The sequence below is a fragment of the Strix uralensis genome, chromosome 10 (assembly GCF_047716275.1).
Source record: "Strix uralensis isolate ZFMK-TIS-50842 chromosome 10, bStrUra1, whole genome shotgun sequence".
Taxonomy (NCBI): domain Eukaryota; kingdom Metazoa; phylum Chordata; class Aves; order Strigiformes; family Strigidae; genus Strix; species Strix uralensis.
The window spans coordinates 3,843,708-3,856,330 of NC_133981.1; the positions used below are offsets into that span (position 1 = coordinate 3,843,708).

At 45.0% G+C, this 12,623-nt stretch overlaps 1 protein-coding gene across 7 annotated transcripts in view; it reads right to left on the reverse strand.

The window, feature by feature from the left end:
• Positions 1-1,785: 1,785 nt before the first annotated feature.
• The window catches only part of ARIH2 (ariadne RBR E3 ubiquitin protein ligase 2), a 33,105-nt gene continuing 22,267 nt past the window's right edge, over positions 1,786-12,623 (reverse strand). For 6 of the 7 annotated variants that reach the window (XM_074878983.1, XM_074878980.1, XM_074878981.1 and 3 more), the window contains 11 exons: positions 12,014-12,161; positions 11,171-11,292; positions 10,171-10,280; positions 9,005-9,122; positions 7,494-7,544; positions 7,371-7,392; positions 5,698-5,849; positions 4,483-4,626; positions 4,050-4,118; positions 3,027-3,110; positions 1,786-2,274 (listed from right to left, as the gene is read on the reverse strand). In XM_074878983.1, the coding sequence (XP_074735084.1) occupies positions 2,203-2,274; positions 3,027-3,110; positions 4,050-4,118; positions 4,483-4,626; positions 5,698-5,849; positions 7,371-7,392; positions 7,494-7,544; positions 9,005-9,122; positions 10,171-10,280; positions 11,171-11,292; positions 12,014-12,161 (1,092 nt within the window). In that variant the 3' untranslated portion in view covers positions 1,786-2,202. The other variant, XM_074878984.1, reaches the window with a different exon arrangement.

Sequence of the window (12,623 nt, forward strand, 5' to 3'; positions counted from 1 at the left end):
ATTTTAGCAAGGGGAGAGGAAGGAAGAGACTGACCTCTAGAATTTATCATGAGGAGGGTACAAAGAGGCTGCTACTGGGAGCAGAGGAGGGAATGAAGTCAGAAGACAGTGGCTGGAGCACAAGAAGTATCTACCTCTGCGGCTGCAGCCTAGAGGGGAGCCAGAAGAGGACGGAGCAGGAACACAAGGAGCCATGGTTACAGAGATCTCTTGTGCAGCAAGCAGCACTGCTCCCAGAAACCACAGACTCCCTCCCTGCCCCGCTGCCTGGCTCCAGCCACCTCTCTGCAACCCTGCTCTACCCTCAGCTGCTTCTGTTGTAACCCCCACTCCACTGCCCCGTTCCCTGAGGATACATCCCACAGCAGGGAAGGGAAGGAGGAAGGAAAAGGCCTCTCAGTTTGAAATTTTCTGCCGTGTACAAGAAGCACAGCCACAGGATTAGCTCCTGTGACAGCTACTCTTCTTTTAAACTGATGCATCGCTCTCGTTAAAATCCATCTGCCCAGTTATACATGCTGCAAATACCTGGGTCACATGTCTCAGGTACATGAAAAAGGCTCCAACAGCAGAGTTAGCTTATTCTGACATGCAGGAATTTAGCACTTTTCCCCCCTCCAGTTTAATCTTTATCGAGTGACATTGTATAAGAGCAACACAGGGATGCATCAAAGGCAAGACTTCCACATACAGCATGGAATAGAATGCCATGAGTTCCCTGCAGAGGTGAAGATTTCCTCGGGTCAGACTCCAGCTCCACCTTACTGGCTGCAAACAACATGTTCCTGGTGCAGGTGACATACGTGCCTGTGAAATCTTAACATGTGGCCTGCTTCCTGTAGCAAACAGGCAAGCATCGACATTTAAGTAACCTTTTTCATGTTAACCCCTACTAAGATGAACTAGGTTTTCACATTTTTATTTTAGTGTGTATTTTACATTAGAAAAAGAATGTTAATAAAAAAAGCTCCACATGCTCCTAACAATCAATTTTCTCATAAGTCCTCACCAGTATCAATACTAATATACAAATAAATTAATTTTGCTAGTTAATTTTCTGCCTGGCTTGGTGCAGGCTCTGTACAAACAGTGCACCTGTATTCAAGTGCCTGTCCACATTGCCAACACGTGCCAGGGAGTGTGTTGTACATAATCTTTCTTTCCTCCTCATTATGTAGCGGTGTTTAGTCTCACCTCGATGAATGGGATGAAATTTTCTCAGCCATGTCACCCAGCAGGCACAAATAATCTTTACCAGGCTGCATGGCACTTATAACATGGATTGTTTCACTCTGCAAAAGCCCCAAGCCTTGATTAACAACTGTATGCTACTATTCCCTCACCACTCACTTTGGCAATACAACATCCTCCCCACAAAAACAAGTAAAGCAAAAAATCTACATGGAAGACCTAAAATTCATCAAATGCAGAATCTGACCTGACTCCAGGCATATCCCCCGGTGTTAACCTGGTCTCTCCCCTACAATTCCTCTGTTTGCTTTTGTTGGTGTAGCAGGATTTTGCACAGCTGATTTACAAGAAAAGAGATGTCACATGTAATCATACTAAATCACAGCCACTGCTGGTACTGTCGGGTCAGACACAGCAGCAGCCACTCTTAACACCAGCCAGTCTCCTCGTGCAATGCCAATGCTACAATGCCCCGGTTAAAGGAGCACTGGGAAATCTGAGATATTTTGTAAACTCCTTCAGTGCCTAGGAGGATTTTTGGGTCAGAGGAAGGGAGAGGGAGAGGGGGAAAAGCCCATTAAATTTACAAGCAGATTAAGGAAAAACACTCCACTGCCAATTTATTTTTAAAAAGGGTTGTGTGTTATTCTAAGGTTTGTCTGTATAATTGTACAACCGTTGAAAATTACATAAATTGTCATGATCTAACACTATTAACAGCCATTCAGAGAAAAACTCCCTCCCCTTCTGTAACCATCAAGGGCAGGAGGGAAATGTCCCAGGAAATACGCCAATCTGAACTCTGGCCTCTAGCCTGGCAGAAACAGAAACAGAAAGATAAAGAGAACAAACTGGACTAAGATGTGGTGTTTGCATGTGTCTGACTTGCAAGGGGAGGGGTGGCTTTGTCCTTGGCTGTGTTCTCCCAGAGGCAGTGCCTGCTTATCCCGGTGAAGCTGCCATCACTTCACTCGCTGCTCTCACCCCTGCACTTTGTCACTTCCTCCTGTCTTATGTGTCATGGAAGTCTTTCAGCAGGGTCCTCCGTCTCTGCTCTGCTATGTGCATCTGATTCTCTAAGTCCTGGTAAAACAGAAGGTAGAAACTGTTAGCGTGAACTCCTCAGGCAGAGCTCACTTTCATTAGGAAGAGACTAAGGTGCGGCCTGAGAAGCATCAGCCTTCACACTTCACACGCACTCTGGATCACAAGATCACAGATCCTTTTTGTTTTGACTCCCTCCGCAGCTACCTGGCTCCTGCTCTGTCTAAAAAGCTACACGCTTAAGGTCTCTTGAACCAAGGAACAAGCGCCAGGCCAAGAGGGAATGGCCTCAAGCTGCGCCAGGGCAGGGTCAGACTGGCTCTTAGGAAGGATTTCTTTGCAGAAGGGGTTGTTGGGCGTTGGAATGGGCTGCCCAGGGCAGGGGGGGAGTCCCCATCCCTGGAGGGGTTGAAGAGTCGGGTTGACCCAGCGCTGAGGGATCTGGTGGAGTTGGGAACGGTCAGTGTGAGGTTCATGGTTGGACTGGAGGATCTACAAGGGCTTTTCCAACCCAGATGATTCTGTGATTCTGTGAATCTGCTCTTCACCAGAGGGCTACACACAGCTTCCTCTAGAGCTTTACTAGTCCTGTTTCAGTTTGCAGGACTCACTGCAGCCCTCCCTCCTCTTCCATAAGGCAGTGACCACTCCAACATTAGCTGGCTGAAGGTGAATTTCTGGACCTAGTTTCTCAGAACTCTCACTTCACTGCCTTAGCGCTCCTGCAGAAGCGTTAAGTCCAAACCAAAAAAAAAATCTGGCCAGCAGGCTCAAGCAAGCAGAACACTCACCCCTCTGTCATAGCTGTCTGCTCGCTCCACCTTCCATGAGAGATTTTCAATTTCAGCTTCCAGCTGGGCCTGCTGGTACTCAAACTGCAAAGAGCAAAATTAGAGACATCAACAAGAAACTAGTTTAGAGGAGCAGTTTCATCCACACACTCCACTTGAGGAGCAGACAAATGTGTTCTGCTGACAGCTGTGCTGGCAGTGCAGGTTTGTGCCTCCTCCTTTATCCACCTTCAGCTAGACAGCATCATCCCTTCCAGGAGTTTCCTGCGTAAGCACTCCCCAACCTGCATTACTCAAAATTAACCCAGTCAGCCTAAAAACACCGCAAGTGACAAATATGTCCTCACTCAGCTCATTTTGCCATAAATGCATCACAAAATGCTCTTGTGAGCAGCTCTGCAGGCAGAGCAGAGGGACTATTAACTACTGCGGTCACTTTTTCCACTGGTACAGTCAGATTCAGAAGAAAACATCTGTCCACAGCCTGAGAGAATATATATGATGCTATGGGGAGAGATTGGGTAACAGGTTTTAATGGACAACTGAGTCAAAGAAACCACCTCTTCAGTGAATTCAGGGCTATTTTTGGATATGTGCAGCCCATGCAATGCACCAAGCCAGCAAGGAACTTACAGCAGGAAAAAAGAGCAAAGCTACACCCTGATTCAAGGCTGGAAAAGCTATCCTCCAGCAGCTCTTCACATGAAATATGGCCCACAGCACTGTGATAAGTCTTACCAAGGAACAAACGCACACTTCCAGCCTCAAAACATTCTGGATAAATTGCTTGTTAGTGAAAGTGCAGTGAAGCGCCCTGGGAAAATAACGTAATGTATCAGAGGACTGAGCTGCTGGTCAACTCAAAGTGAAGAGGGCAGGTGCAAAACCACCTATTATTTGTCCTGTTCTTACCTCAAACTCAGGACTAATACTTCAGACACTGCCAAGCTCTGGAATTCAGCCCAGCATGCTGTCAGCTACACCCCAAAAAGCTATCAGCAAAAAAAGCGCAAAACATCTTACCAGTTTCTTTCTGGGACCAGACTCCATGTAGTAGGCATATGGATATGTGTACTGCAGGGTGTAACGACACTGTTGGGGAGTGGGAGGAAGAGAGAGAAAAGAAGGACAAGAGTCTCAGACTTGGAAGTCAGCACAATCACATTTGTGTGGTTGCTACAAGCTAAGAAGTCACCTTCTGACAAGGATGACGGGACACTTCATGGTGGAATTTCCTACATCTTCCTTGGAAGAACTTGTGCAGTCCTTCCAAGTATAGCTTGGTATAACTTCACAGAGGTCACTTCCACATAATTTTTGGCTAGTTCATGTCTTAGACCAGAGGTACTGTCCCACATACTCACAACACCTAAATTCCCTTCCTCACTTGGTGGTGTGAATTTAGCATTCTGGTATGTATTCTCTTCTCTGTGCCAAACAAAACACAACTACCCACCTTTGCAAGTAGTTTTGCAGCATTTTGTAGGTATTGCCAGTCTATCCATGTTCCCAAGTTGTTCATAACTCTTTCTTGGATTTTCTCCTGGATTCGTTGGTACGTCTGTGCCTCCAACTGTAGGCTTTTATTGTGATTCTCCCACTGCAAGGGGTTGGGAGATAGGGAAAGAAAAAATGGCATGAGACCAGAGTACTGCTGCTGTAAAAGCACAAGCTCTAGCAAGCAGAAATTGAAGTGGGGCAGGAGTCCAGCAAGGCAAGACATGCTGTGGGAAAAGAACAGCAAGGCAGCACCTCTGGTAGCAAGTGGTGGAGGCTGGATACAACAGACTGACAGAAGCAAAGAGCAGGGAGCAAACCCAGCTCCTCAGGGTGGGAATGCCCTCTGGTCACACCATGACCTCGTGTCTAACAAGATGGAAAGTCATGGTGATTTCTCTATTTAAAGGATTTCTATAGAAAGGTCAAGAGTTTAAATTAACATTTAAACACAGGCTCAGTGAACTCCAACATCCATGCGCACACTGTAAACATGGCCACTTCCCAAAGCCTGTTGGTTTGGAGAGCCAGGGATGAACACATTTATTTTACCATAGGGTTTGGCTCATGGTGTGAAGAATAAACTCATTTTAATGGAGAAACTGAAATGCAGCAGCATTTAACTTCTACCACATTCTCTTCTAGAGATGCTGCTCTAGAATTGCACTGCATGGCCAGGTGCATCGAGCCTGCTGTGGGGACAAAGATGCTCTGACTGCAACTTATAAAAATGTGATTACACGAGATTTTAGGAAAACTTTGCTACAGCCAATGGAGCTCTCAACACGGCAGAGTTTATTTAGTCTTTGTCTCTATAAAGATGTACTGCAAGGAACTGAAGTTCCCCGATCCTGGAAGGAAATGATTGGAGCAATATCCATCTACTGCAGCAGCACTCAGCCTGCAGGAAAATGGTACAGTGGCACACAGGTAATACTGATTTTCTCTAGCACAAGGAAATATTGGAGCAAATATGATCTGCTTCGGGTACAACATTACTGGTTTGGATGGGACTTGCAGGGCAGGATTTTGAGTTAAAAACAACAGGGCCTGAAAATTCTGCACAGATTCTCTTTGGGCAGTTTCTTGCACGGAGATTGCTGGCAATGACCTTTGCACCAGGCAGGGAGCATTAAAAGGCTACAGCAGCTCTGGCCAAGGAGATGTCTCCTACCCTCTCAAAATAGAACAAGTACTTCTTAAGGGCCTCCCTGGCCTGTGCTTGCTGACTCTGGTTTACAATATCAGGATTCTCTTTGTACCGACTGCATTCGTAGTACTCGCTGCCGTGAGTCTTCCAGTCTCCCAGACACATCCAGCAGAAGTCTGCAGAAAACAGTGAAAAAACCCACTGTGATGCACAGGAAAAAAAACCTCCAAGAAAGAACAGCTTCAGGAGACACAGCCCATCTGTTTTCAGATATTTCTGCTAAGCCAAGAAACATACACATTTTGTATCATCTTGCATAACGGAACAATAGCAAGCCAAAAATACCAGCCTGTCTCGAAGATTTTCATTGTACGGCCTCCTGTGCAACTATGGAAAGTAAATCCTGAAGTGCTGCATCCTGTACACCAAGACCAATGGGCAGAACCGTACTTGTGCTCTGCACAGGCTGTCACTCTAGATTAAAGGAGAGGGAGGCTGCAGTCTTATTTGCGAGTTGCATCCTCCCCACCACTGGCATACTGCCCCGTGCGGACCTCTGGCTGAATAAAATACGAACAATCAAATCCAAAAGTGAACTAACCCATACAAAAGAAAGTCTGCCCTCAGTTCTCTTGAGGAGAAAACTACCCAGGTAATTTCAGACATCAGTGGTTTATGACACTTCAAGTTAGGAAGCCACTGAATTGGGAAGAAAGCGGAGGAAAGAGAGCAATAGCAAAACCTGCATGATAGTTTCCTGATTTCAGAGCGAGGCTGTGAGCGTTCTACTGGGAAGGAAAAAAGATGGAGATTAAGTTGCTACAACAGGAATCACCTCTGTGTTACTCATAATAAGAGACGGAAATTTCTATTTCCAGAGTTCACCAGCCTTCGAGTGCTTGTCACCAGGGCACCTTGGCATGTGCCTGCTCACCCTTGTCACAGAACTCCATCAAAGCACACCCAGTGCTGCTGAGGACCCCAAAGCAAAGGAAATGAGAGAGGACAGTAATCTTTCACCATCTTCCAAATCAGGTTCTGATATTATAATATTTCCTAGTGGCACACTTACAGGGCTGAATACAACCTACCACGCTCCAAGGCAACAGAAATTAATTCTGCCATGAAAAGATAAGCGCAAGAACAAGATGTCATTTTGTACGACCACACAATGGGCCAAAGACACTCCGGCTGCTAATTGCACAGGGGTGGACTGAAAAGTCCAACAGATAATGTTACGCAGAACAATTCAGAGGTCCTGCAGTTTCATCTGGGTTGAAGCTCATTATTTCCATCACTAAGCAGAAGGACTTAAGTTGATCTGAGTAAATGGCTCAGTTCTGCCAGTATTTTCAGCTGATGACAAATACAGTTACATGGAAAGCACTTAATACTCTCCTCCAAAATGGATTCCACTGTTAATACTATGGCAGAGATGGAGACCCCTCTATACAAGGAACATGTCAGAGAGAGGGAGCCAAATCAGCACTGAATCAGAACCCAGCTGAGATCACAGCCAGGAAAAACAAATAAAATAAAGCTATCACACACAAGTCTGTAATTAATATCCTGTTCACCTTTATCAGGGGAAAAAATATTTCAGTCAGTGTTCACAATTTGTCTTCATATCACAAAAAGAGAAGAGAACATCACCACTAACAAACACTGCAGAGAAAGTTGCTTCAAATCCTACTTACCATGCTTGCATTTGGAGCATTGCTGAAAAAGAAGAGACAGGAGGCACTGGTTAGTGGAAAGTGGGGAAAAAAAGAGTTCTGCTTAGAACAAGGAAGGTCTGACACGTTCAGGGAATTGCTCACCATGTGATTGCAGCCTCCATTCTTTTCAATACAGATATTGCACTTGGGACACTGGAGAAACAGAAACATTTGTTAGATCCAACTCTGTCTCTAGCAGCCTTCTGCAGAAATGACAACACTTGTGTGATTATTCCCCTCCTGCTTTTTTTAAAAAAAATATACATATGCATATATGAGAATATTAACATCTATATACCCTGCCTCCCACCAATTCCTGACAGCTCTGTTTATAAAAGAGGCAGAAAGGCAAAGCCAGGGAAGTTACACTGGACTGCTTGCTCAAGAAAACAAATTTGCTGTTGTTACTCCTTCAGTAAAACTGAAGGTCTCACTGAGTCACCATTTAGCAGCTGCTCAGGCATAGGGACATAATTAGTTCACAAATGACAGTAGCTTCCACAGCTACTTAGAGTACAAGATAATCAGCATTATATCCTGCCTTCAGCAGCCACTAACCAATAACCAATTCACTAGCTGCAGAGAATCTGCCTGACCACTGAGAGCTGCTCACTTCTTTGCTCCACTGATGCCCTGAAGTGTCAAGGTCAGTTAAATTTTTTGGCTTGCATAGGTACAAAGCAGAAAGTGAGTTTTGCTGCTTTTTATAAATTTTAACAGTGGGCAAAACGTATGCCAGGACATTGCTCAATATAACAGAACCTTATTTCTACAAAAGAGCATGGCACATAGCAGAAACAATGCCATCACATGTTGACATTTTCTCCAGAGGAAGAAGGGAATTGAAGATCTCCAGTCTAAATACCTACTTTCCTAACACAAATGGAGCTTGCAGTTAATTAGCACTGTCACAATTATCATTGGCTATGGTAGAACAATTGCCAGCTAAGAACTGTTTGGAAGTCAGGCCACAAAATCCCCAAAACACATTAAAAGTTCTAATCTGCAGACAGCTAATCTACAGGATAAAGGTAGTATATCCGTAACTTCTAAAGACAATTCTATAGGTAGACTAGAGTGCACGATATGTAATACTATTTCTTCTTCTTGGGTCTAAATCTACCAGAAGTATTTCAATGTCTAATTTACAAACTTCATCTACCTCATTTTGCTGTCCTTGCCAAGTCAAGACTTTATCTCTCTCACCTTCCAGTTCACAGTACTCCACACAGTTGTTCAGGTTTAAACACCAGTAGTGCCTCATTTGGTACTGACTCTGCACTTACTACACACTCTCATTCCGTTTTAAATACACCTCCACTGATCATTTTAAAGTAGTCACAATTGTTTTGCCCATGGGAGGGCAGCACACCTGGCTGCCAAAGACATTAACATCAGGTCTGGAATAAGGACCACTGGGTCCTAACTGCAGGAGGGCAGCTGGATTTCCCACACAAAGTGTTCCCAAGGCATTCTATCACAATCCCTAGGGAGCCATGAGAATTTGCAGTCTGAGAAAAAGCAGCACACATTGCTACGTGTGTATAGAATTGTATCTTGCTTCCTAGGCAGGACTAGAAGAGAAGAAAAACCATGCAGGTGGTTGTTCTTACATCTTTAGTGTGAGCACTGATGTAGTTGGCTGTTTCGGAGTCATCTGCACACTTGGTGAGCCATTTCCGAATGGTAGCACAGTCTGTGGGTGCATGGTACATCTGCCGACACTTAAAGCTTAATGGGGGAGGAAAAAAAAAACAAACAAACCAAAAAAAGACATATTGATTTCCAAGAAAGTGACTCAAGAATTGAGGTTTGCCTGTTGACCAAAATCTGGGAGGCCAAGCAAGGGTAAGGGATGCAAATGCACTTTGTATTACTAGAGTGCAAAGACTGAGGCTGAACTCCAATAAACCCCCACCCTCCTGGGCAGAAGCCGGAGTCAGGATGAGAGTGAACTGAGGCCTTCTCTGACAAATCATGTCTGAGGCCTGACACATCCCTCCCTAGAGCCTACCTGGGTCTGCTCTACCATGACTGCAGAGGCCTGGGGCACACCAGTGGCTTTACAAGCAGCCTGGCTCCAGTGGTACATATCAGGCACCTGCATTAGCATGACCTGACCAGTCCCAGGTAAGGGCCATTTGCATGGAGATACCAGTAAGCTGGGTCTCTAAACCAGTTGTGTTGTGCTCCACAGACATTCTCAACAGCAGTGATTCTGGACACCCAGGAGCAGAAGACACCTGGGCAGCCCTGCAAGCTACTTTTTTTCTCTGGTCCCATATACACTTCAAGTCAGACAAGGAACGTTAGTGTTCCTATTCAGCAGTAATGTATTCTCACATAAGCCTCAAAACACACCAGGCACTCTGAGAGTCACATACTTGTAATAAACTTAAAAATTCAATACCAGCAAGATAGCAGCGAGGCCTCCACATCCATTATCAGCATCTCGACCAGCCACTATGTCTGTACTAAAATTTGTAACCTAGCCAAAAAATGAGAACAGTAGATTTCTAACCCCTTCATTACTCAAGCCCTGCATTACCTGGTTGTCAGAACACCCAACTCCCAAGGAGCTGAGGGAGCAAGGGGACGGCTGACCACCTGCAGAAGTCAGACCCCAAGTGTCCAATTACTCAAGCTAACTCAAGTTACAAACAACTCTAGGAAAGCATTTGAGATGCTTCTATACACTGAACCTGTTGGCAAGCAAATGAAGTAGCTCTGAGGACAGCATACACTTGCCCCGTGATCTTTAACCTTCTCTGTTTCTTACCAGAAGACCTCATTGCAACGATTGCACTGCACTCGTCGGGCTTTTGGCTCTTGTACCTGTATGACCATAGGGCAATCTGCACCAGGACACAGCTGCAGCTGATAATGGCTCTGTGAACATACCAAGGTGGTAAGATCAGCAGTGGGTGCAGAAGAACATTATCTATTTAAGTTTAACCACTCTTATCCTCAAAAACATACAAGTCAGTTACTTCTTGTTGAAAAAGAGGGAAAACTGACACCAAGTCTTGGCTAACAGAGCAGACAAACCTCTTCCACATTAGAAAAAGGAGTATTAATTACTTACAGCTTCTCTAGAAATGGAGGGTTACAGACCAAGTAAGCACCGCAACACAACTGTAAGACCCCACCAAGACACTGAACAAACACTGTTACTCCATTTGAGTTCTTTCCCCATCCTCATGCCCCAGAATATATTCAGCTGCTCTCCTGGGGTGGCTGTTCCCTCCCAAAGGGTCTCCTATTGAAGAGAAGTGACACCACTCCTTCATACTGCTTCGTCGCTTCTTGAGTGCTCCCAGTTTGTTCCCAGTTACCAGGATACTCCTGCACATTCAACTGTAACAACTGTTGCTTTCATTTCAAAAAACCTCATGTGAAATGTTATTGAGCAAGTCAATTCAGTTGGGCTCCACTAAGGTAACGGACTTACTTTCCAGAACCTAAAATGTCTATGCAAGAGCAAGAAGGACTTTAAAACTCAGACTGAAGTTTGAAGTTCTCATCTGCAACATTCTGACAATTCTGAAGTACCAGCCAAGGAGTTACTGGGTGACCTTAAAGCAAAATTTACTTTGGCAACCTGCTAGAGCATTTTGTCAGTGAGGCTGTGCTACAGGAGCAGCCACATCATGTTTATCAGGGACAATTTTGCTGCAGTTACTGCAGTTCTAATCAAAGATGCAAGACACTTCAAACAAAAATTCTGCAAGTCATTGGTGAATTGATCCAGGGTATTTTAAAACTGAAAAAAACAATACCTCTACATAGTCCCTGAAGAGGTAGCGCCTGTATTTGTCTTTCAGCTCTTCACTAGGCAGCAATGGAAACACAAAGTCTTCTGGTGTCCGAAGTAGACAGTCCTGAGCCATGCAGGAGACCCCTGAGAAGAGAAAGCAACATTTTAGCACAGTGCAACTTATGCTAAGGAGTGAAGGCACAGAAAGCATTCAACAGTTTCCTAGGTGCCATCTGTTGTTGTGGCAAGAGGGACGCAACTGTGAAACAAATCTATCAGGGCTGCTGAAAAGCTGAAGCCCAACTGTCTTCACCAAAAGATGACAGGGCACATGTGCATCCAGGACCAGGAACTGCTTTAACCAGTATTCACAAGGTCAGACACTTAAAGTAGAAAATTGCATGTTACTGCCATGCCAGCGTGAAAGACAGGCTAGGAAAAGCCCAAAGCCACTCTGGCAACTACAGGCTTCTACCCAACACAAAGGGAACAGATGCTTGCGTCTGCAAACACTCCAGGGGCTGTGCATCAATACATTACGAGAGATGCAAACTCAAAATTTCAGCAGATTTGTAGCTTCTAACTTGTTACAGTCATGCTCTTGAGATCACAAGGGGAGAAAAGCAGAAAATGGATCTATGGACTTGCACATTTTCTTAGGCAGGAGTAGCACTCTCTTGGTGCTACTTCAATATTAAACAGGGATTCAGGTAAGACCACTAGTTCAAGTTAAGTTTGTCACAAATACTCATTCCATGCTCCATTTTCTCATTACTGAGATGTTTTAGACCAATTCAGCCTGTCATCATCAGAACAGCCAACATGGCAAATACAGACCCAGTACCATAATCTGCCTTGAACTCACCAACTCCGACGCCATCCTTGACGAGCACTGTACAATGCTGCTCCCAGCAGCTGCGGCAGAACTGGTGCTGACAAGCCAGAGAGAGCAAGTTCTCCTTCCGGACAAACTGCATGCACACTGCGCAGTGATGGGAGGAATGTACCATTGCCTGGGAGAGAGATAAATCAGCATTACAGTGAAAGCAGCCCAGCTCTCCCAGAATATTCTCACCTTATCCACAGGCAGCTGCATCACCTTCATTGTGACAATGGTCTCAGGTGAGCACCAGGCCAGAAGTCACTGGTGTGTTGGGGTGCTGCACTGCCCTGACAGACAGTCCTTCTCAAGAACCTCTTTAATCTCATGGAGCACAAGAGACTGACAGTCATTAAACACCTCCTGCCTCTAATCTAGAAATCACCTTTATTTTTCTGGTCCTTCTCTCACCTTGTTTGAAAAATGAGGAAATACATCATAGTGTTAGTCTTTCCCTGAATTTACTGATATTCTTCGTCAGCTGGGTCAGACTCCCACTGTTCCACAGGCCCTGGAGAGCAGCTATAGCTGGAAGCAGGCTTAGCAGTGCCCTTTTACTGGACAATGATTTTGGGTTAAGAGGAGAGGACACTGA